The 22106-nt window shown below is 38.9% G+C and overlaps 1 protein-coding gene across 6 annotated transcripts in view; it reads left to right on the plus strand.

Moving 5' to 3' along the window:
- birc6 (baculoviral IAP repeat containing 6) overlaps positions 1–22106 on the plus strand; it is a 132621-nt gene that overhangs the window by 92353 nt on the left and 18162 nt on the right. For all 6 annotated transcript variants that reach the window (XM_046402032.1, XM_046402035.1, XM_046402036.1 and 3 more), the window contains exons 60-68: positions 3898–4097; positions 5308–5641; positions 6409–6626; positions 7954–8118; positions 10084–10255; positions 14463–14691; positions 15929–16074; positions 17663–17773; positions 18872–19089. In XM_046402032.1, the coding sequence (XP_046257988.1) occupies positions 3898–4097; positions 5308–5641; positions 6409–6626; positions 7954–8118; positions 10084–10255; positions 14463–14691; positions 15929–16074; positions 17663–17773; positions 18872–19089 (1793 nt within the window). The remainder of the gene's footprint in view (positions 1–3897; positions 4098–5307; positions 5642–6408; positions 6627–7953; positions 8119–10083; positions 10256–14462; positions 14692–15928; positions 16075–17662; positions 17774–18871; positions 19090–22106) is intronic.

A 22106-nucleotide genomic window follows, 5' to 3' on the forward strand; every position in this document is an offset into this window, starting at 1 on the left:
TTCCTGCCCGTCCGGTGGGGGAATCGAACCGGTGACCCTCCGATCACAAGCCGCTTCTCCAACCTCTAGGCCACGGCTGAAGAAAAAAAAATAAAATAAAATAAACCCATCAGAGAGAGAGCAAATAGACCAATTAGCTGGCAAGCTCAGTGACTAGCTACCAAATGCAAATGTACTCCAGACCTTTATCTGCTTGATTTTCCATGGACTAATGAGGGAACACAGGCCACACCTCGCCATGAAACTGCTTGTCAACCATTTTTCCCATCATTTATAAGCCACCAAAATGGGGGTGGGTGTATGTATCTATAATTCCTAAATGGTTAATGCCAGTCTTTTGTCAAATCCCCTGCATGAAAGCTCAGAGTCTTCATTTTGCTTACAACTTCAGTGTTTCATTTTAAATTCACTGTGGTGGTGTACAGAGGCCAAATGCCAAGTCACCTACACTTTGTCCAATATATATGTACCTAAATATAATTGGCTGGACCGCTGTTGGCATACTTATACGGCACATATCTGCTTGTCAGTGAGTGTTTGTGTAAAATCAAACTTAAAGACAGGTTTAAAAATATTTAATTTCAAAGCTATATGAAAGATTAGAAGTCTGAAAAAGTACTTGGTCCAGATATGCTATGTAACTAATCTGATGCAGATTGCTCAAAATTTGTTGAAAGAGTAGGGAAAAACAGCTTTGTCTGAACCCCCATTCAAGCTTTCAAAAATTACAGGCCGCCTCCTTGAGTTTATTGTCCTAGTCCTCACCATTACTGTCCATTACCTGCATAGCAGTGAACAGCATTCAGACACAATTAGAGACTAGCTGGTCAATAAAGTAGAGCATTTAGTGACTAAAGAGACAAATATTTTTCTAAGAAGTTGGTAGAGACCAGAAACAACAACAGCAACAACAAGCTTTCAGCTGGTGGCCAAAAACATGACTTAAAGTTCATGCTAATGTCACTTTAGGATGTGTACAAAGGGAACTGCTTTTCATATTAAGTTTTTTGTCGGTGCTATATTCATAGCTTGTTTCTTTTGCCCCCAAGTGGCCTAAAGATCAGTTGGTGGAGGTTTAAGAGCGAAAGTTTCATCTTTCTTTGTAAATTGCCTTTTGAATTTGAGTTTTTAACTATATTAAGTCTTCATTTGGGTTGGGTATTGTTACTGCTTATCAGTGTGATACTGTTATCAGTACTCTTCATTATCCTGTATGGAATATTAATTCTTTCCAATAAGACTGATAATAAAATTAACACGTTTGTTGAAGAACATTTAGTCAGGAGAGGTTGCTGCTGGGATCAAACTGCAGACTCCAGCATATGTGAGTATATGATAGGTGAAAAAGGTCCCCTGTGTCTCCAGAGAAAGGCAGGGACTTATGATCTCTGTCAGTAGAAACTACAAGGCAAATAAAAGCAATCTGCGAAGTCAGAAAGAAGTGAGTTTACCCCAAATGTTGATCCTGCTCCTCATCTCAGGTTGAGTTTACATTAACAAGGGATGATATTGTCAAGATTTTAAAGGTTCTACTACTACTTTTACTGGTACCTCTCATCTGTCCAGTACCTCAACAATATTCTTATTGGTTCTTTTTGATTATTTTTTGGGGAAAAAATGAACAGAATTAACATTGCTATATTTTCCTGTAAACCTTGTTTATGGCTCCAACGGAAAGATCGCTCTTCTGGATTGGGTATAGCATAAATGCATCATAGACAAATGTCTTAATTAGAAACAGAGTTGGTGAGATAAAGTGTGCCAGATAACTTTTTATTTAACTTTTTAAACAGCAGTAAATATGAATTTTTTTGACTTCTCTAGTACTGAAAGCAGAAACTGTAACGTCAGAGCTTGTCAATACTTTCCTCTTTAACAATTTAGTTCTGAGGCACATTAAATACTGGATTTTGGTACCCCTCCAGTATATTCAAGTATAACACACTTGAATCTCCAATCAATCTACAACTGAGTTGCATCATGGGAAAAGTAGGCACCAATTTTAATAAGATGCAAATGAATGGAATAAAAATAATACATCTCTGGTTCTCGTCAGGTCAAGAGTTATTTGCCATATGTACAACAGTGATAAATGTGGTATTGGGGTGCTTTGTGAAAAATGAGTGACAACCGGATTCTCTGTCAAAGTGTTCATGGCCTCTGTGTTCTGTGTTCATGGCCTCTATGGCTTGTGGCAAGAAGCTCCCTCTCAGTGGCTTTTGTCCAGGCCATGAATGTATGGAGCTTCTTCCCAGGGGGCAGCCACTTGAACAGTTTATAGTTTGGAATGATGAATGTCCTCAATGATATGCTGTGCCCTGGACCCGCACCACCTGGTGTACATGTCCTACAGGTTGGAGAGTGTGGTACTGGTCGTACGCTCAGCACATTGTATGATTTTGTGTAGTGCATTCCTTTCCTGTGAGCTGCAGTTGTTGTTATCAGGGGGTGAGGTTGCCAGTGAGCACGGACTGGAGGGTAGCAGTGTAAAAGGTCTTTTGCAGTGCTGCAGAAATTTTGAATGTCTTCAGCTGCCTCAGATGGTATGGGCACTGCCTGACTTTTTTCACTATAGTGGATATGTGGTTGTACCATGTCAAATCTTAAGTGATATGTAACTCCCCACTCAAACGGTGAATGCTGAGACCTCTGCTTCACTTTCCTGAGGTCAACCACGACCTCTTTGATTTTGGAGATGTTCAGGTCCGGGTTGTTGTCTCTGCACCATGAGTGTTGTAGCAGCTTGGGCTGTACAGTTGTGTGTCAAGGGAGTAGAGCGGGAGGCTCAGTCTTTGGGGGGCACCAGTGTTGAGGGTGATGGTTTTGGAAAGATGTTGCCTGATCTTCATCACCTGTGGTCTGCCAGACAGGAAGAACAGTATCCAGGAGCATAGTGAGAAGCACGTCCCTAAGCTTGGCAACCAGTCTGGGGGGTACTATGGTGTTAAGTCCAAATTTTAGTGGATAAACAGCATTGGTGCATAGTTCCCTTTGCCCTTGTCCTGTTGGGAGAGGGTGATGTGTCAGATGTGTGTGATGGCATTATCAGTACTCAGACTTGGGTGATAGGCAAATTGGAGAGCATCTGTGGAGCTGGGCAGTGATGAACAGAGCACTCGAAGCACTTCATCCGTACTGATGTTAGTGCCGAGCTCTACTTATGTCACGCTCCTTGAGCTGGTGGTCTTCCTCCACCAGAAGACACATTACAGTTGCACAGGCACTAACTGCAGTGCTAGTGGTGCTAACAGTGTTGTTGTTCATGTTACTGATCTCAAAGCGAGCATAGAAGGAGTTCGCTTGTGCTTGTGATTCACCACTTCCCCTGCTCCATCTAAGGGGAAGCACTGTCCTCTAAACCTATAATCTGTTAAACATCTACAGACTCATAAGTTGTTACAACTAATATAGTCTTTGTATATAAATCACTGAACATTTGTATAGCCAAGGCTGAGGGTGTACTTCAAATTATTACCAAATTATTCAGAGAATATGTAGATATCTTTGTGAATTGTGACATATCATCTATTAATAATTTTGGCCTACAGACAAAGTGAAACAGTTGAATTCTATCCAAATACTGTTTCCAAAACTATAAACTATAAACTACCAAATATAAAATCAAGCTTTAGTTAAACCAGAACCCACAAAGAATCCACTGAAACAAAAAAAAAAAAGTATTTATCCCATAAGAGACATAATCTTCACAACTTCAAGTCTGTCCTTATGATTCTCAAATTCAGACTAAATACAAACCAAATTAAGCTAAACTGTAAAAGACAAATGCTGAATTCTCATTTCGATGCCAGGATTCTTCTCACAGTACTCTTCAGGTTTCAAACAAATACTGCGCTAACAGTGTTTCAGATGCCAGTCCTCTCTTTGCTCTTCTTGCAGTAGATCACTGTGATGTCCTGAACAACTGTCCTGAGGATGAGCCAATGACAGCCAGTGAAGAATGTCTGGACGCTGCCACTGACGAGTCCTTGCTGGAGACCAACCCCATCCAGTCACCACTGCAGGTCTTTGCAGGCATGGGTGGCCTGGCCCTCATCGCAGAGAGACTTCCCATGCTCTATCCTGATGTCATTCAGCAGGTGAAACAGACAGGGCATGTGGGTGGGTGTAGGCCTTATCAATACCATAGCGATATGTAATGTCAGAACACACTTCATCAGTAGTAACAAGAAAATTGTTTGATAGTTTATCCAAACCACTTCATTTAACAGCTGGACTTGGCTGCAGTGGTTAGGTCACCACTTTCACTTGGTTGTTGATGAGTAACTTTGTATTAGTAGGAATAATAAAGTATGTTTCAGGTCAATTAGAAAAGTACAGTTCAAAGTGAAGGCTTGCAAAGTTGTTGTGTTTGTTTAAATTAACTAAATGTTAAAAGATAAAAATAGTTAAATTCAAAGCTAGTTGGTTAAGTACAGTTAATAAGTTAATAAGTGTAGTTATCTCCTAATTGTTAGTTATTGTTTTATTTTGGCCGTTATCTCTTTCTTTTTCTTTTTACATTTTTATGACTTTAAGGTTGCATTTGTTGTTAAAAATGGGCATGTCACAGGTATTGTAGAATGCAGGAACTTTCATAAGATTGTGTTTTAGGATGATATTAAAACACAAATTTTGACAAGATACCATCTTTTTTTCTTAGCCATCATGGCTGAGATCTGTTCACAAGTGACCTTCCTGAATATGAGTATTTTCTGGTTTCCTCCATCTGTGATTGTAAACTAGATATGGAAACATGAACCTTCAATTTGGGCTCTGAGAAACTATTATGGACATTTTTCTCTACTTTATAATGATGAAATCATAACAGCTCCTGAGCAGGTATGACAACAGATCCGCCTCTGGATTGCATAATATGGTATGAAGTAGAGCTTGTCCAGCACATCCGTCAGCTCATATTTTTGGCGGAAATTGGCCTGTCACACATAAATCAGTACATATTGGTAATGGAGATATGGTTTGTAATGCAAAAAAAAGTGCTTGGAATAATGTATGTATGTATAATTTGTGTTTGGATGTGTTTGTAGTTACGTTATAATGTATGTGTATGTATTTCAAAATTATATCATGCTAAATATGATAATAATAACGTAAAATACATATGCACACTTTTACTTTGCACATTAAATGTTGGCCAGAGCAGGAATTGGTTTTATATTTTAAATACACGGTACTACATAATTACCACATCGAGACACTGCAGAGTTCCTGCTGTCCTAATTTCACTGCTCTCCTAAATTCGCTCAGCATTGTCTCATTTACACTGTTCTCTTTAACTTTGCTAATTAGGTCAGTGCCCCAATGGTGCCCTCAACCACACAGGAGAAGACCAAGGACAGTGACCAGTTTGAGTGGGTAACAATTGAGCAGTCAGGCGAGCTGGTGTATGAGGCGCCAGAATCCATCGCCACCGAACCACCGCCCATCAACAAGCAGCAGTCCCAGTCGTCCTCGTCATCATCCTCATCGGTTCAGACCATGTCACCCATCCCTGCCCACTCACTGGCTGCTTTTGGCCTGTTCCTGCGCCTGCCAGGGTATGCGGAGGTGCTGCTAAAGGAGAGGAAGCATGCCCAGTGTCTGCTTCGCCTGGTGCTGGGTGTCACAGATGATGGCGAAGGCAGTAAGTTTAAAAGCAGGACACAACTGCCAGCACTGACAGTCACTGTGGTCTTACTGTGTGCAAAAGTGGAGCTTTCAACATTTATACATAGTTCACCATTACTATTTCTTGTGTTGTTAATATTAATAATGAATTTTCTGTTACACCTTTGTATCAACCTCTATATATATACTACTGTTTCATCAGAAGGTGTGATCAGAATCTTATATTAACATTTTTTGCTTATATGAGTTTGTTTTTCAGTCCCCTGAAATGAGCTTTGTTAGAGACTGCCCATATTGTTTAGTGATACAGACCACACACCACACCAAATGTCGTTCACGCCGTGTCGTTTTAACGAAAACGTAACACATTTACAACGTAAATGTAAATGTGCTTTTTAATATGATGCATTTTGTTAACTTGTTTATTATTAATTTCTAAATTAAAAGTAATTTCCCATCTTGGGATTAATAAAGTAAATAAAATAAAAAAATAAATAAAATAAAAATTATTAGAAATTAGAAGTTAGTTTGTCTGTTCCATAAAGAAGAAGTGTAGTCTTAATACCAACAGCACACAGCATGGGCCACTACAAATACCAAAATGATTCAATGAGTAAATCCAAATCAAAGCAATAGCTCTGTATTTTTGTCATATTTTATGATGAATTTCATGCATTTCAACAGTGGTGCAATAACGCTTGTGTTGGCAAGCCAAAAAATAAATCCCTCTCAAACCCAAACCTCAGACCTCTGATTGAATTGTGTGCATTGGTGTCCTCTTAGGTCATATCCTGCAATCTCCGTCAGCCAGTGTATTGCCCACCCTGCCATTCCATGTCCTGCGAGCGTTGTTCAGCAGCACTCCTCTGACCACTGATGACGGAGTGCTTCTACGTCGCATGGCTCTGGAGATCGGTGCCATCCACCTTATCCTGGCATGTCTGTCGGCTCTCAGCCACCATGCACCCCGCAACCCCAACGCCAGCACCAGTGTGTCTGAGGTATGGTCCCAACACACCCACAGTTACATTTATATTCATGTTGACTTTTAGTTCACCACAGTTCCCTGATCATTTAAGCAAGTAAAGACTTGCGACACTGGCCTCAGAAATGCCGATATGGCCTCAATGTTTGTTTGTCAGTGTCTCTAATTCCATCTTGAATACAAAATAAAATGAAAAAGAAATTACAGTTGCTTTCATTCACACACATACACAGAGAAAAAACAAAAATCAAAGAGCACACTAGATGAATAATGTTTAACGCCTCATTTCCACATAGTTCTGTGTACATACTGTATGTGAGTCAGCCTGAAGTCTAGTAATTTTTACCTCTGTGATCTCATCTTGCTCCTACTTACATTTTTTTCAGTACTGGATATGTCACAAACACCTTGCAAAAGTTCGACTTTTGCGACACATTCTAGTTAGTTTAAAATGAATTTACTAAATGATTGTTGACTCTAATAAAGCTCTATTTGTATATTTTTCCTCAGTTAAAAATTCATAGCATTCTAGTTCTGCAACACATGTGAAGTTCATGCACAGTGATTCAAAACTGGCAGTCCAACTTTCTCACTCCATGTGCATATAATCTGATTATTTCTCCAATAACTGACTGATTGTTTGTTTTGTAAAAAGTCAGAAAATGATAAGAAATACCCAGTGCCCAAAGTGACCCCAGTGACACTTTTACGATGTTTTTTTGTTTGTTTATTTTTTACCAACCAACAGTCCAAACCTCAGAAGTATAAGAAAAAAAATATTTTTTTTTCTGTTTACTAGTCATTGGCAGAAAAACCAAAAAGTTTCTGAACATAGTTGCACATGCATTCAGTTCTTTAACATATGACAATCAAGACAGTTGGCTTTACCTGCCCCACTCTCATTGCATAGGATCCAAAGGAACCAACATTTTGATGCAAGTGACCAAAAAATATCCCCAGAGGTCCTGTGTCTTTTCCCCTGACAGGTCAGAGCTGTTATGGCAGCACAAAGGGGACGTAAAAAATAATAAGCAGATGGTATTAATGTTGTGGCTGATCACTGTATGCTGCTCTGTTCCTCCTATTTGGCAGATTGCAGTGTTGACTTTCACTATTCAGTCAAATGTAGACTTTGCAAATTAAACAGTGACCATTTTAATTTTAATACATCTGCATCTGCTTTCCTAAAAAACATAAAAGGGAAATATAAAGAGTATTACAAGAAGTGTTCGGCATGAATTAGAACATAATTAATAATGCATATAGTCAGTATTTATTGAAGTTCAAGAAAAATCCCCAAACCAAACCCACCCTTGTACATTATCTTATGTCTGTACTGACAGCCACAGATATCCAGTTGTCATGGTGGAGGGACCAGTGAGGAGCAGCAGCTGTACTGGGCTAAAGGAACTGGTTTTGGTACTGGATCCACAGCTTCAGGATGGGATGTGGAGCAGGCCCTCACCAAACAACGACTAGAAGAGGAACATGTCACCTGTCTGCTGCAGGTAAGTCTACTCATCAAGGTCATATCATTTTAAAACTGAGACTGTAAAAATACAGTGGTTGTAGAAAGTATTCTTCTTAAGTAAAAATGTCAATGCCTAGCTTTATATGAAAAAAATATATTGGCTTACTTCCCTGTCCTTGTTTTTGGGCTTGTGTGACTACCATAGTGTACATATCTAGAAGAAGTATTGGAACTATAAATAATGATAATGATATAAGGTACTATGATGATTATGATAACAATAGTAGTAACAAGAATAATGGCAGTAGCTGTACTGAGTAGTAAGAGAATTAAAATAAATTATGACTAAATGGTAGTAATTACAGTAGGGTTAAAGCAGGAGCGCAGCAGGAGGTCCAACCACGAGCCCTGGGAACTTTCAAGACAAGAAAGCACAAGGACTCCAGGGAAGAAGTTGCGTTAGTAACTTGTATTAATGGGACATAAATGTGTGCAGTCTAAGCCTCTAGCGTCATAACTAGGGCCAGCCCTAACTATAAGCTTTATCAAAAAGGAAAGTTTTGTGTCTACTCTTAAACGAAGAGAGGGTGTCCGCCTCCCGGACAGAAACCGGAACATGGTTCCACAGTAGAGGAGCTTGATAACTAAAGGCTCTCGTTCCCAATCTACTTTTGAAGACTCTAGGAACCACAAGTAACCCTGCATCTTGGTAATGTAAAGCTCTGGTGGGATAAAAAGGTACTATCAACTCTGTAAGATATGATGGTCCCTGACCGTTCAGGGCTTTATATGTAAGAAGAAGATTTTTAAACTCTCCTGGATTTTACAGGCAGCCAGAGTAGAGAAGCCAGTACAGGAGAAATATGATCTGTATTGCTGGTTCTTGTGCGTAATCGCGCAGCAGTGTGCTATGAAGAAAGTCACGTAGCTTATTGGTGACTGTTCTCTCAAGAATTTTCGAGAGAAATGGAAAATTAGATATTGGTCTATAGTTGCTTAAAACTTCTGGGTCAAGTGTGTGTTTTTTAAGGAGAGGTTTGACTACAGCTACTTTAAAAGACTGGGATACATAACCTGTTATTAGGGACATTGATCAGTAAGTAAGTAAGGGTAAAACTTGTTGTTCTACTTCTAAGAAGCATTTTGTTGGTTTGTTGTTGTTGTTGATGAAAATATGAATGAATTTAGCTGATGAAGTTCAGTGGGATAAAAACAGTCAAGATAATTATCCATTTCTATTGCTGTTTCTAAGGCTCCTGTGTTTGAACGTAGATCAGTACCAGCTGAGGTCAGTTGGTGTTAAAAAAAGGTCATAAAGTCATTGCTGCTGAGGGTTACAGGGATACAAGGCTTGATAGCACTATGGCTCTCTGTCAGCCTGGCTACAGTGCTGAACAGAAACCTGAGGTTAGTCTTGCTATCCTCAATTCATTTTGAGTAAATAGGCTGCTCTGGCAGTCCGTCCGGTCTTCCTGTATGATCTTAGGCTGTTTTGCCAGATTGAGTGAGATTCTGTGAGTTTGGAGGAATGCCAATTCCTTTCAAGTTTTTGTTTTATTTTATTTTCATTTTGTTTTAATACCTCAGCAGTATACCGTGGCGTTTTTCTCTTTTGCTTTATGTGCTTCTTTTCTAGCGGGGCAATAGAGTCAATTGTTGACCTTAATGAGCTTGCAGCACCACAAAATGGTCGATTTATGAAGGACTGCAACTGGCATAAGACTTTTTTTTTGGTGTTTAAATCCTCTGCGGTACTGGGACATTATGCTAAAGTAAATGACAATAGAAGTGCTTTAGAAGTTTAGCCACAGCAGTATGAAACAGGTATCTAGTATTGACTATTAAATGTTCTGTTTTAATGCCATATGTCAATACAAGATTTGTAGTCAAGTGTACCAAGTTTGGCCTTACTCTAGAACATGTCATGTAAGGTATGTATCACATCAGCAATTTTTAAGTGTAATTTGCCTTAACCATGTGTCTTCATTTTTCTGTTCCCTAGGTTTTAGCAAGCTACATCAACCCAGCAGGCTCCAGCAGTTGCCACAGTGCTGATACCACTTCAGCAGACAGCAGAGGCCACAGCAGTTCAGCACTCCCAGCAGTACTACAGGAGCTGCTGAGCCAGTCCTGCCTCATCCCTGCCATGTCATCCTACCTACGCAATGACTCAGGTAGGCTTCCTGTTTTTACAGAGAGGGGTTGTGATACACAAAGCGAATAAAAAGGTAGCATTGTTGGATCTAGTAAAGATGAGAATACTAGCAAACGCCACCAGTTTGAGCCTTGTATTTCACATGGGTTGGCTTCAGAGAAATGCTTCAAAACTTGATCTATTTTAGTAGAATAGAATTGTCAGCGAGTATTAGGGAGAAGTTTAAAATGTTTCTACTATATAAAAAGAAAATGCTATGATGTGGTCCGTAAAACTGCAATGAACAACTGGTTTGTATTGTATCTCTTGTTCCCTCAGACTCAAGTCTCTAGTTGATCAATGAGCTTCCATCCGAGCTCTCAGTACAGAGTGAGCTTTAGCATTTTTCAGGTCAGGTCAGACCATAGCCTATATGCTGCCTGAGTTCCACAGGGAGGGACACCTTGTGGAGAGGCTACAGTCACACTTCTCCTCACTTGTCATCTGTTTCAAAACTTGTATCTTACAGGACAAAATGATCTTAATATTGTAAAGTTAACCTGTCAGTTAAGATTCTTCTGTCAAATTCCTGTTTCCTGGACCACAACAAACGGGGCCAGCATAACAAATGCAAAAGCGTCTAAGTAAGTAAGTGACTGATGAAGTTACACCATTAGGTGGTTTAGTGATGGAGCATCCCCAGTGGCCATTTCAAAATTAATAAGCGTAAATTTGCATATCATAAGTCCAGATACTGTGGGAAGAGGTGCCGCCCACAGCTTTGAGGCCTGTGTCTGTATTTATAGAATATGGAGTTATGAAACATTGCAGGCTATTGTAAGGGGAATAAAGGTGAAGAAAGATGTGGTCCATGCCCCACTGGGTCTGAAAACAGATCTCCATGCACTGAGCCCCCCCAAATGACACTCTGAAAAAACACTACACAATCCAGAGTCAGAGAAAAACAAGACACATCTGCAGATGGAAACAAATGAAAGAGCTGTTGGAGATACTTAGACATGTGATCTGCTATTTTAGTACACCTTAAAAACAAATATTACTGAGACCACTAATGAAAATTACAGATTATAAACATGTAATATTCAGGAATTGACCCTATAGACACTACCAGCCATGTATTAAATAGTAGTAGTTTGACCTAGTCTTGTTCTCTTGCACGATCGCTGCCACATAGTAACTAATACTGTAGATTTACAACAGTCATGTAAACTGCACTGTATACATATAAATATATATAATCATGCTGGTGTCACAATTTTAAAGTAACTTAACACTAAATCCACTATTTTAAATTATGAAGTACAGTAATTTCACTGTATCATTAACTGATTCTATTTTTTTCTAACGCAGTTATTTGCCTTTTACCAAAGAAAAGTTTTTGTTGAAAAGAACACTGAACATTAAGTTTCCTTGTTTTAAGCAGAAACTTGCTTCAGCTGTAGTAATCCAGGGGTGACATCATAATGAAGTCATTACCAGACAGTTAGGTAATTGAAATCAAGGCACAACTAGCTGAATGAAAGCTAGCTGCTCTCTGTATGAGAGCCGATTGCCCATTAGCTCTAAGCTGTCAGGAAATGTGAAGAATAATGTTGTAATGAAAACAAGATCTGACAGCAAAACTTTCTTGAGATCACAACATGTCATAACAACTTAACTGCAAGTTTGTAGTTACATGATTTCTTTTTTTCCTAAGCTTCACAACTCACAAGTTTTCACTTCAGAATACAGTAAGTGTTGAGATTTTATTAGCAGCCTGAATGCAGACTTTTAACAGGGTATACAGTTGTGTTCATAACAATAGAAGTTCAACGCCTCTAACCACCTAATTCAAATATTTAGAAAAGTTAATACAGCTGACACTACATTGAACTCAATATTATTAAATGAATAGAACCTTTCAGCCTCAACTCCACTAGAGTGATCAGTTGATTATTTGATTGGTCTTTTTTGCAGGTATAAAGGATCCATTTTATATATAAAAAAAAATCTCCCTTTGTTTTGGGTTTTCACATTTCAGAGCTTTCTTTAAATAGCTTTTTCGCAATGATGTTAGCGAAAACAAAGCAGTGAAATAGAGAAATAAAACATTACTTTCTGAATAATTCACAACAAGTAATGGTTTTGGCTGTCACCTCAGTGTTTGGTTGTTCATAACTAGGCAAATGGGCATAAATGAATAAATAGAAGTTGAGCATTTTCGGCATTGGCTTTGAATTCAGTACTGGATATGCTACGGTTGAAGAAGAAGAAGAATAGCTTTATTGGCAGTATATATTTTTTTACATACATACAGTGAATTTGTCTTCTGCATTTGACCCATCCTTAGTTGAACACACATGCAACACCCGGCAAATTACATGCAGTGAAACACACACAGGAGTAGTGGGCAGCATCAAGCAAAACTGGGGGTTAAGTGCCTTGCTCAAGGGCACATCAGCTGGCTAATGGAGTGGGAGAGCATTTTTTGCATTCATCTCTCCACCACACTCAATTTTTCCTGCCCATCCGGTGGGGGAATCGAACCAGCCACTTTCCAATCACAAGCTGCTTCTCCAACCTCTGCTTTGATTATTGGCAATTCTTCAGTGAGCCAGCTTAACACTCACTGTGAGCACAGAGGAGGTCAGGAGAGTGTTCTGTGGTGTGAACCCCAGGAAGGCTGCTAGTCCTGAGTTCTAAGGGACTGTGCGAAACAGCTGGCCAGGATATTGCTTCAGATCTGCCAGTACCTCAACTGTTATGAAGTACTTTCAAAGGCTGGTTTTAAAGCACATAAAATCCTCCCTCCCTCACAGCATCAGTTCACATATAAAGCCAACAGATGGAAACACCTAACACAACCTGGCCCATATGTGAGAATGATGTTTGTGGATTTCAGTTCTGCGTTTAACACCATTGTCCCCTGCAGAATAGTGTCCAAACTTCACAGTCTGGGTGTCAGCCATCACATATGTACACATATGTAGATCGATCAAGGACTTTCTAACAGACGGTCCACAGTCAGTTAGACTGGGATGCCATCACTCGCTCCCCCAGGGCTGTGTTGAATCCTCTGCTTTACACGTTATACACTGTACACCAACCCATGACAGCAACACTATTATTAAGATGCAACTGATACTGCTGTGGTGGGACTGATACACAATAACATCAAAGCTGCCTACAGAAGTCCAAATACTCACACTGCCTGGTGCTCACATAACAATTTGACAAGCCCTTCGAAACAAAAACACTGGTCATAGATGTCAGAAGGGAGAAGGAGGGTCGCCGCCCCTCTTTACATCAAAGGAGTCATGGCGGAGAGGGTCAGTGACTTCATATTCGTGGGAACGTACATCTCTCAGGACTTCACGTGGACAATTGAAACCACTGCCCTTCTTAAGCACAGCAGTCACTGCACTTCTTAAGGTCTCGGAGAAGAGTAAATCTGTCCCAGGAACCTCTGTTGCCTTTCTATAAATGTTCAGTAGAAAGTATCATCACCCACAATATACTGGTGTGGTTCAAAAGGTACACTGTGGCTGAGCAAAAAAGCTTCTGAAGAGAGTTACAGTCAGCAAAGGATATTATAAGGACACAGCTTCCCTCTCTGACAGACATATACAGTGTCGAGCCACAAACATAATCCAGGACTGCTCCCGCCTAAGCAACACTCTGTACACTCAGCTGCCCTCTGGGAAGCGCTGTTGGTCCATTGAGGCCTGCGCATCCAGATTCATGAACAGTTTGTCCAAGGACCATAAAAGAACTTAACTCTTAATCAATATTTGGGACTGTGCAATACATTTCATTTTGTAGTTCTTTAGAGGGACTTCTTTTTGCCATAGTTTACTTTCTGTCTGCCTTTTTTGTCATTTGAAGTCAATGTAAATCATTTACAATCAAAGTTAACACAGAATGTGCTCCTTGTCACTGACTAGAGTCCTGCTCAGCAGCATTGTGCTTAGTGCTGCAACTACAGACCTTGATAAAGCTTCCGACCTCCAGCAACGGCAAACTAATTCAGCTTTTTGTTTCTTTGCATGGACTGAATTTTTCATATTTTGCGTTTTTAATATTTTTATTACATTAGTTTATGAACTAATGTTATTGAATTGTTGAAGTTCTGGAAAAAGTGGAGGTACAGGCCAAGTTTATTTTCATTAGTAATCTGTCTCCCTTAAGTTCCCTGTTTCTTTGAGCATCACTTTATATCCTATATCCTATATCCTGTCCCTCTGCAGTTTTGGATATGGCACGCCATGTGCCCCTATATCGATCACTACTGGAGCTGTTGAGAGCTATTTCAACCAGTACAGCCCTGGTTCCTCTGCTGCTGCCTCTTTCTGGAGAACCGGGACAGGACGAGGAGGAGGAGGAGGAAGATGAAGAACACTCTGAAGGACAGACCTCTGTTGGGATGCTGTTGGCCAAGATGAAGATATGTGTGGATACATACACCAATCGCCTCAGGTGAGACCGAGAAAATACATATAACTTAATAGTGGTTAATGGAGCAATAATAATAATTTGTTTTAAAATTTTAAATGTGAAACCCAAATGTCACTCAGCTCTCAAGTGTGTACTGTTACATATACTTATCTTTTAAACCCAACATTTTTTTTCACTTAAGAAATGATGTGTTACTTACTACTTTATTACATCTATGACCATCCATCCATATTGTTCAACGTCCACCTCTCTGCAATGCTGGCATTCTTAACATCTTCCATCCTGTGCAACCCGTGTGTGTGTGTGTGTTTCTAGTAGGGATGGGCGTTATGGACTAAAAAAAATTTCCCGATAATTTCTGGTATTAATCACGGTAACAAATAAAAATGACGATAAATAGACACCAATTCAGCCTAATCATTTTGACTATAAATCTATCACCAAAATAATAATAAAGGCTACTAAACTACATCAATTAATTTCAAGTAGTACACCTGTACTGCTTTATTCTTGTTTTCGTTTGTTTCTTTTGGGAACCTCTTAGTCGAGTACCAGCTTGGGTGACAGAGAACTCCGCTCTAACTCTCTAGCTTCCCCGGCATGTCAAACTTGTCACTCAGGTTGATAGACCCCTGACATGGTGGAGTATGGGTATTCCTACTTTGTTAGTTATGCTTTTGGATGACAGTCCAGGAATCCAAAGGGCAAGGGAGCTAGAGTGGTCATCCATTAACTATATGGTTGTGTGAATTGTTATGCCTCCTGATTGGAAGCCAGTATCTTGCATCATAGCCTCTGCCACCGGTGTATGAATGTGTAAATGTGTGAATCCAGGTTAATTTTGTAAAGCACTTTCAGACTGCTCAACTCGAGGAGATTAAGTTCATTCTTGCTTTGGGACAAATCCCCTTCACCTTCACAACATATGGGAAACAATACACATGAACTTCACCTGGGTCTTGATTTGAGATTTCATGTGGAAACCTTAATAGGTTGGTAAAACAAAAAATACATTTGAGGAGTACGGATTTGTTTTTGTTTGATTGGCACTGCTAGGTGTGAAAGGTGTTAAATAAAGAGAAGTGAATAAGTGGAAAGGGGGGCATTCGAAAATGAATGTGTGAACAAGACCATAAAGGGAAAATGGTTAGCTTTATATTTTTAAATAATACTCACAAATTTTGAATTTTGAAGTTATCATGTAGCACCCAATATTACTTTGGCTGTGTATATATTTAAATATATATTTGTGTTCTAGGTCAAAGAAAGATAAGAGTAAAGGTGTGATGAAGACAGACAGCTCTGATCCAGAGCCTGAAGGTTTGACTCTGTTGGTGCCTGACATACAGAGGACAGCTGAGATAGTCTATGCTGCTACTACCAGCCTACGGCAGGCCAACCAGGGTATGTCCACAACACACCACGCAATAACAACTGCTTTAACACAGAAATTTTATGTTTTGTCCACATTATATGGGGTGGAAGTGTGCATGTGGGGTTGCGGATACAGATAAAGATCAATGTCATGTCACTTCACATTAAGAAACTCATTTGATAAAGGTCTTGTAATCACAGATAATACAGAGCTGTGTTGTGTGGTGCATACAACACGAGAGCCATGACAGATGGATAATCATTTAATTAGTGCAGAGACTTTAAGAAACATTTGTAATTGTAGCATCAAAATATCTGTGCTAACTGAACAGACCAAGTGGAAGTAGGTTATATTACTGTTTTTTACGCAACTTTATTGTCATTTTTTAAATTGATGTAGCATCAAATCACAACAAAGGTTATCTGATTTCACATTCCAAATAGAGTCCGACTAGACCATACTCTTTAATTAAGTCTTTAATACAGTGAGAGCCAACATTCCCCCACAAGCAAGCAAAAATGACAACTAATAACTGCCTTTTAGAAGAAAGATATCTCAAAGCAGATCATGGCTCTAGGTGGGTGGACATCTGCATTGATTGATTGGATTGAGAGAGAGAGAGAGAGAGAGAACAGGAGAGTGAAAGACACATAGAAGGAGAGAGAGAGTGGGAGAGAGACGACACACAGATGCATAGCAACATTAAAACTGAACTACGGGTACTAATAATGATGATACGCACATTAACTGTTATAATAATTTCAATAACAACAACAATAATAATGTGACTAAATGTGAAATATGTTACGTTCATTCTTTACCTCAGAAATAGTCTGCCAAACAACAACCCACTGTACCCACAACTTGTATCATGATGAACAGGTTGTTAGTAGATTTAGATTAAGTACAGTGGCAGCTGTCGCAACAACCAAGCGCAGCATGGCAGAAACCTTAGCAGTCCAATCGCTTATGAATAAAAGCAGTATAACCAGATTATCTAAACCACTTTACTTGGAGGTAAAACCAAAAGTGAATATGTCCACAATGAAAACTAAAAACTAATTAAAGCCATGGTTTTGGTTTAATTTTGCAGTCTTTGTCTTGTCTCTGTTTTCTCTGTCAAAGAAGTTTGGCCTATCCAGGAGCTATGTTATTTTCAGCAATGTCACCACATTATGAGATTTAAGACTTTACTCTGGTTAGTACATTATTGTCGTAACCAATGCACTCGCAACAAAGTAAGATGTAATACACTGAGAAGCAAGACATGTTCGTGAGCATTGTATACAAGCAATTTTTACGTCACATTGACAGATCTAGTTCAGGTTTTTGTCATAGTTGATTGCACAGATTTTTCTGTGTTGCCTCTTTATGTGTATGCTTGCATCTGTGTTTGGCAGAGATCATTGCGAAGATTAAAGCCAAATGCTTGCTTAGTTGACTTTTCTGATAAATAGCCCTGTGGTAGGCTGGATGTGCAGGGTTTTCACTAGGGCAGACGTTCTGAAGCTGATGCCTCTTTGTTACAAGTATTCTGTGAATGTCCCCACCCTGTTTTTTTTCCCCCCACTTGTCTTCATTATTTTTGCTCCCACTCAAAATTCACCTTCTTACCAGAGAGGAAGCTGGTGGAGTCTTCAAGGAAGGTATCAAGTCGGCCCAAGCCCCTGTCCATTCTACGCTCTCTAGAGGAAAAATATGTCGCTGCCATGAAGAAACTGCAGTTCGGTGAGTTTGGATGTCCATGTTCTATAGACTTTCCCCTTTGCCCATGTGCACACACTCTTCCATTTTGTGTCTGGGACTGCATAAAAGCTTGGTATTTCGCCCAGACAGGTGTGGCTTTGCATTATTTTGGTGAGCAATATGACCCTCTCAGCCTATGCTCTGAATGCAGTTGTGGGCTAGTGTTATTTCTAAAGCTTAAAAATTAGGCCAACCAGAGAGAATACTCACGATATTGTATTGTATTATATATTGTATTTTTTTAGCACTCATTAGCTGTACATACTTAGCATTATAATGTTATGATGATCAGTTTGAGAAGCAGTCAGGTAAAAGTTATTTAAAATTCTACCTATAAGTCCAGTCGCAGCTACAGATGTGCCAACTGTAGAAGGAGCAAAAATCAAAAGCAAAAAAAATCATAGAAGTTACAATTAGGTGATTAATAAATAAACTTTTTAGGTTATTTGGGTTAAGATTTTGTGATCCTGTCGAAAAACTGACAAGACAACCCAGCATGACCGTCACTCTCATTCCATTTGTCTTGTCCATCTCTCTCAAGTGAGAGCTAGACTCACTATAACAAGACTTTGTAATACAGTATGAGAGTGTTTTTTTAACAAAGGTGATTAAGACAGGCAGCATGCTCAGTTGATTTTGACTGCTGAGTTGATTCCTCATTTTTCGACATATGTTGTTTTCATGGTTTGCCCAGTCTGTAGTAATGGTAGTAAAATGATTTGATTTTTGCTTTACAGGAGAGTTTAGTTAGTTTTTTAGCTAAAAGCTAAACAAAATTGCATTTGCAGTATAATTTTCATCAGTATTACTGTGTTACCAGAGAGCAGTTGCGCTAGGGAACAAGTAAAATAAAAGCTTGTATATTTCTGGGGGCTCAAGAACATGCAATCTGATTGGCATTTGACACAAGCTTTTAGAGTCATTAGATTAATCAACTGACTAACAAAAAAAATCATCATTAGAATTAGCAGAGAAAAAAATTACTGGAATTTAAATAAATTTTAAATTAAACTTTAATTAAATTTAACTAAAAAAGTGATTTTCTGATAACTTTTCCGCTCTGGTCTTTTCTCTTTGTAGACACCTTTGAAATGGTTTCAGAAGACGAGGATGGAAAAGTGATGTTCAAGGTCAATTACCACTACATGTCTCAGGTGAAGAATGCCAGTGATACAAACAGCGCAGCTCGATCCCGCCGGCTCGCCCAGGAGGCTGTCACCCTGTCCACTTCGCTCCCCCTGTCATCCTCTTCCAGTGTCTTTGTCCGCTGTGATGAAGAAAGACTGGACATCATGAAGGTAAAGTACTATTTCAGCTTATCAATTACATTATGCCTGGAAGCACAGTATCAACTTTTTGGTGTAAAAGCATAAAACTGAGGCATTGAGAGTGTGTTAGCCAAACTACAGTACTGAAGAGGAATCTAGGATTGTTTTTGTTCCTTTCTATTAATGAGGATTAATATGTCCTTCCGGTGCTACGAAGTTCCTTTTTACTATTTACTGTTTTTCCAGGTTTGACGGTCTTCTACACATTGACAGGAATGTGATTTTCTTTCCAGCTATCTAGTTTTCTGTTTCAAGATGTGTAGATTTGAATTGTACCAGGGAGATACCAGGAAGACAGGTTAATGACCTTCATTTTCAGAGGGGCTACCGAATTAAGGGTCCCAAGAAGTGATGTTGCAGTGCTATCTACAAGATCACGTCTTCAGTATAATAACAGCATTTTTATTAGTGTTAGTTCTAGGCATAGATAGCCCAAGGAGCAGCATCAGCAGAAAGGAACAGTGAGTGATAATGTGGAAATCCTGCAGTCTATGTGGGGTCAGTACATCCTTACCCTAGTATTAAAACAAGGGTTCACCCATTGCATTAATTAAGCCCTGTCACAGTGGCACAGTTGGCTTCAGTCTCGAAGCTTGCATACCGCTTTTACCAAATGGTTTGGTTAGATTGGAATGAAAGTGTTGGGTCTGCATGTTCATGTTCAAATAAACTTCACGCCTGAACAACTCTCACTGCCCGCACAAGAAATATCGCTTATGTGGTTATGGAGTTATCTCAGTGTTACAATCCCTGACATCATTACTGAAGACAAGTGTACTGGCTTAAAGCAAACTTCAGGATGTTTACATTTCTCTGAAAGAGGAACACATCCATGAATGTGACCTGTAGAGCCCAGCAGACCCTCCACACTGTTAGCAGGGTAGCATTTAGCTTCCAGCCAGATAACTGGCCTTGGTGCACAAGTATCATTTTTCACAAAGTTTGCTGCTTCAGTGTTCTTAGATCTGTTTGTCTGATGTTACTATGGTATACTGAAGTATTATTACAAGCATTTCGTAAGTGTCAGACACTATTGACAGTTACATTAAGTTTATGCAAAGAGTCCTAGCATGATGTCAATCAACTTCTGGGACACATCCAGACTGATGGTAGCCCATTCTTGCATAATCAGTACTGTGCAATTGAGTTTTTCAGAATTTTGGGGTTTTTGTTCATCCACCCAACTCTTGAGCATTGACCGTAAGTTCTCAATGGGATTAAGGTTTGGGCAGTTTCCTGTTCATGGACCCAAAATTTTGATGTTTTGTGCCCCAAGCCACTTTTGCCACTCACTTTTGCCTTATGGCAAGGTGCTCCATTGTGCTGCGAAAGGCATTGTTGGAAAGATGGCTGCTGGTGAGGAGAGTCTGGTGTGTCAGCTCTGATAATCCATCAAATATTTCCTGAAGGAGTTGCCATCCATCAGTTTTATGTAACACTTACACTTTATTGTAGTGTAGTGCTGCTTTAATTCTTGGAAATATTTTTGAGAATATTTGCGCTACAGGCTGCTTTTTTTGATAAAAATATTGCGGCATGCCACACCATTCCTCAAAAGCAAAATATACCAAATATAATCATAAGATTTTCCAATGGGAAACACAAAATTGAACTGTTAAAGCTAACAAAGAAACTCAAAGGCACTGGAGTATATGTAAATGAACATCTGACAAAGAGAAACACTGAGATTGCACGCCAGGCAAGAATACTGAAGAAAGAAAAGCAGATTCAAGATACATAGACAAGGAACTGTAAAGTAATGATCAAACTTAATGGAACTCTTATTTTGCTATTGTGGTCTGTTTTTTTTTTTTTTTGGTTTTTTTTTTTGATGGAAAATTCTAAATGCTTGCAGGAACAAAAAAGTCAGAATGGATGCACATTTTTCAACTCCGAAGCTTCAAGAGCACTACGATTTAGAAAATAGTATTGACCCGGGTGAACATCTCTGCCAGAACTTTCAATGGGAATGTGGCTGTTATTCAGAAGATGAACTTGAATTTACACAAGAATGTTTTTCTGTGATCCACTTAAACAGCAGGAGCCTCTACAGCAACTTCTCTAAAATTAAGGACTATTTACAATAGTTACTATTTAAATTTAGTGTTGTAGTCGTTTTAGAGACTTGGTTGTATGAAGTTAAGGAGATGGCCACTAAACTGGAGGGCTATGAATTATTTAAACAGAACAGGGTGAACAAAAAAGGGAGGATGTGTTGGCTTGTTTGTAATGAATAGTATAAAATGTAAAACCATTGATCATATGAGTGCAGTTATTGATGATTTAATGGAAAGTGAAATAAGTAATGGAAGATCAAAGAACATGATAATTGTATTTATAGAACTCCAGGTTCTTGTATTGATCAGTTTAGTAAGAAAATAACTGTCTTACTAAAGCTATATCAGCTATCTGAGCTATATAAAAAGCAAAGTGATAAGTTGATTTTGGTTTGTGGTGACTTCAGTATTGATTTGTTAAAATCAAATTAACACAGAAAAACAGCAGAATTTGTCAATAATATGTTTAGTTTAAGTCTGTACCCATTAATATTAAAACTTGAAGAATAACATAAGAATAATAAATAAGTAAAATAACAAGTGATAGTGCTACATTGATTGATAAGATTTTTGTAAATTTAACAGATAAAAGTATAAAAAATGGATTACTAGTGACAGATATAAGTGATCACTTGCCTGTCTTCGCAGTGTTTGAGTCTAGGAAGCTAAAACCAAGAATTAAAGAAACTTACAGGCTGATTAGAGTGAGAACAGCGGAAGCAATAGAAACTTTTAAATCTGACTTGATAAGTCATAACTGGCAGGATGTTTATGTAAACAACATTAATGATTCTTATAATGCATTTTTGGAGATGTTCTTGTTATTTTACAATCAACATTGTCCAGTAATAAAATTGAAACTAAAGCCCAATAAGATGAGGAAACCTTGGATAACAAAAGGCTTGGAAAAAGCTTGGAAAAAGAAACATC

This window comes from Scatophagus argus, chromosome 10, assembly GCF_020382885.2.
Source record: "Scatophagus argus isolate fScaArg1 chromosome 10, fScaArg1.pri, whole genome shotgun sequence".
NCBI classification, from domain to species: Eukaryota; Metazoa; Chordata; class Actinopteri; family Scatophagidae; genus Scatophagus; species Scatophagus argus.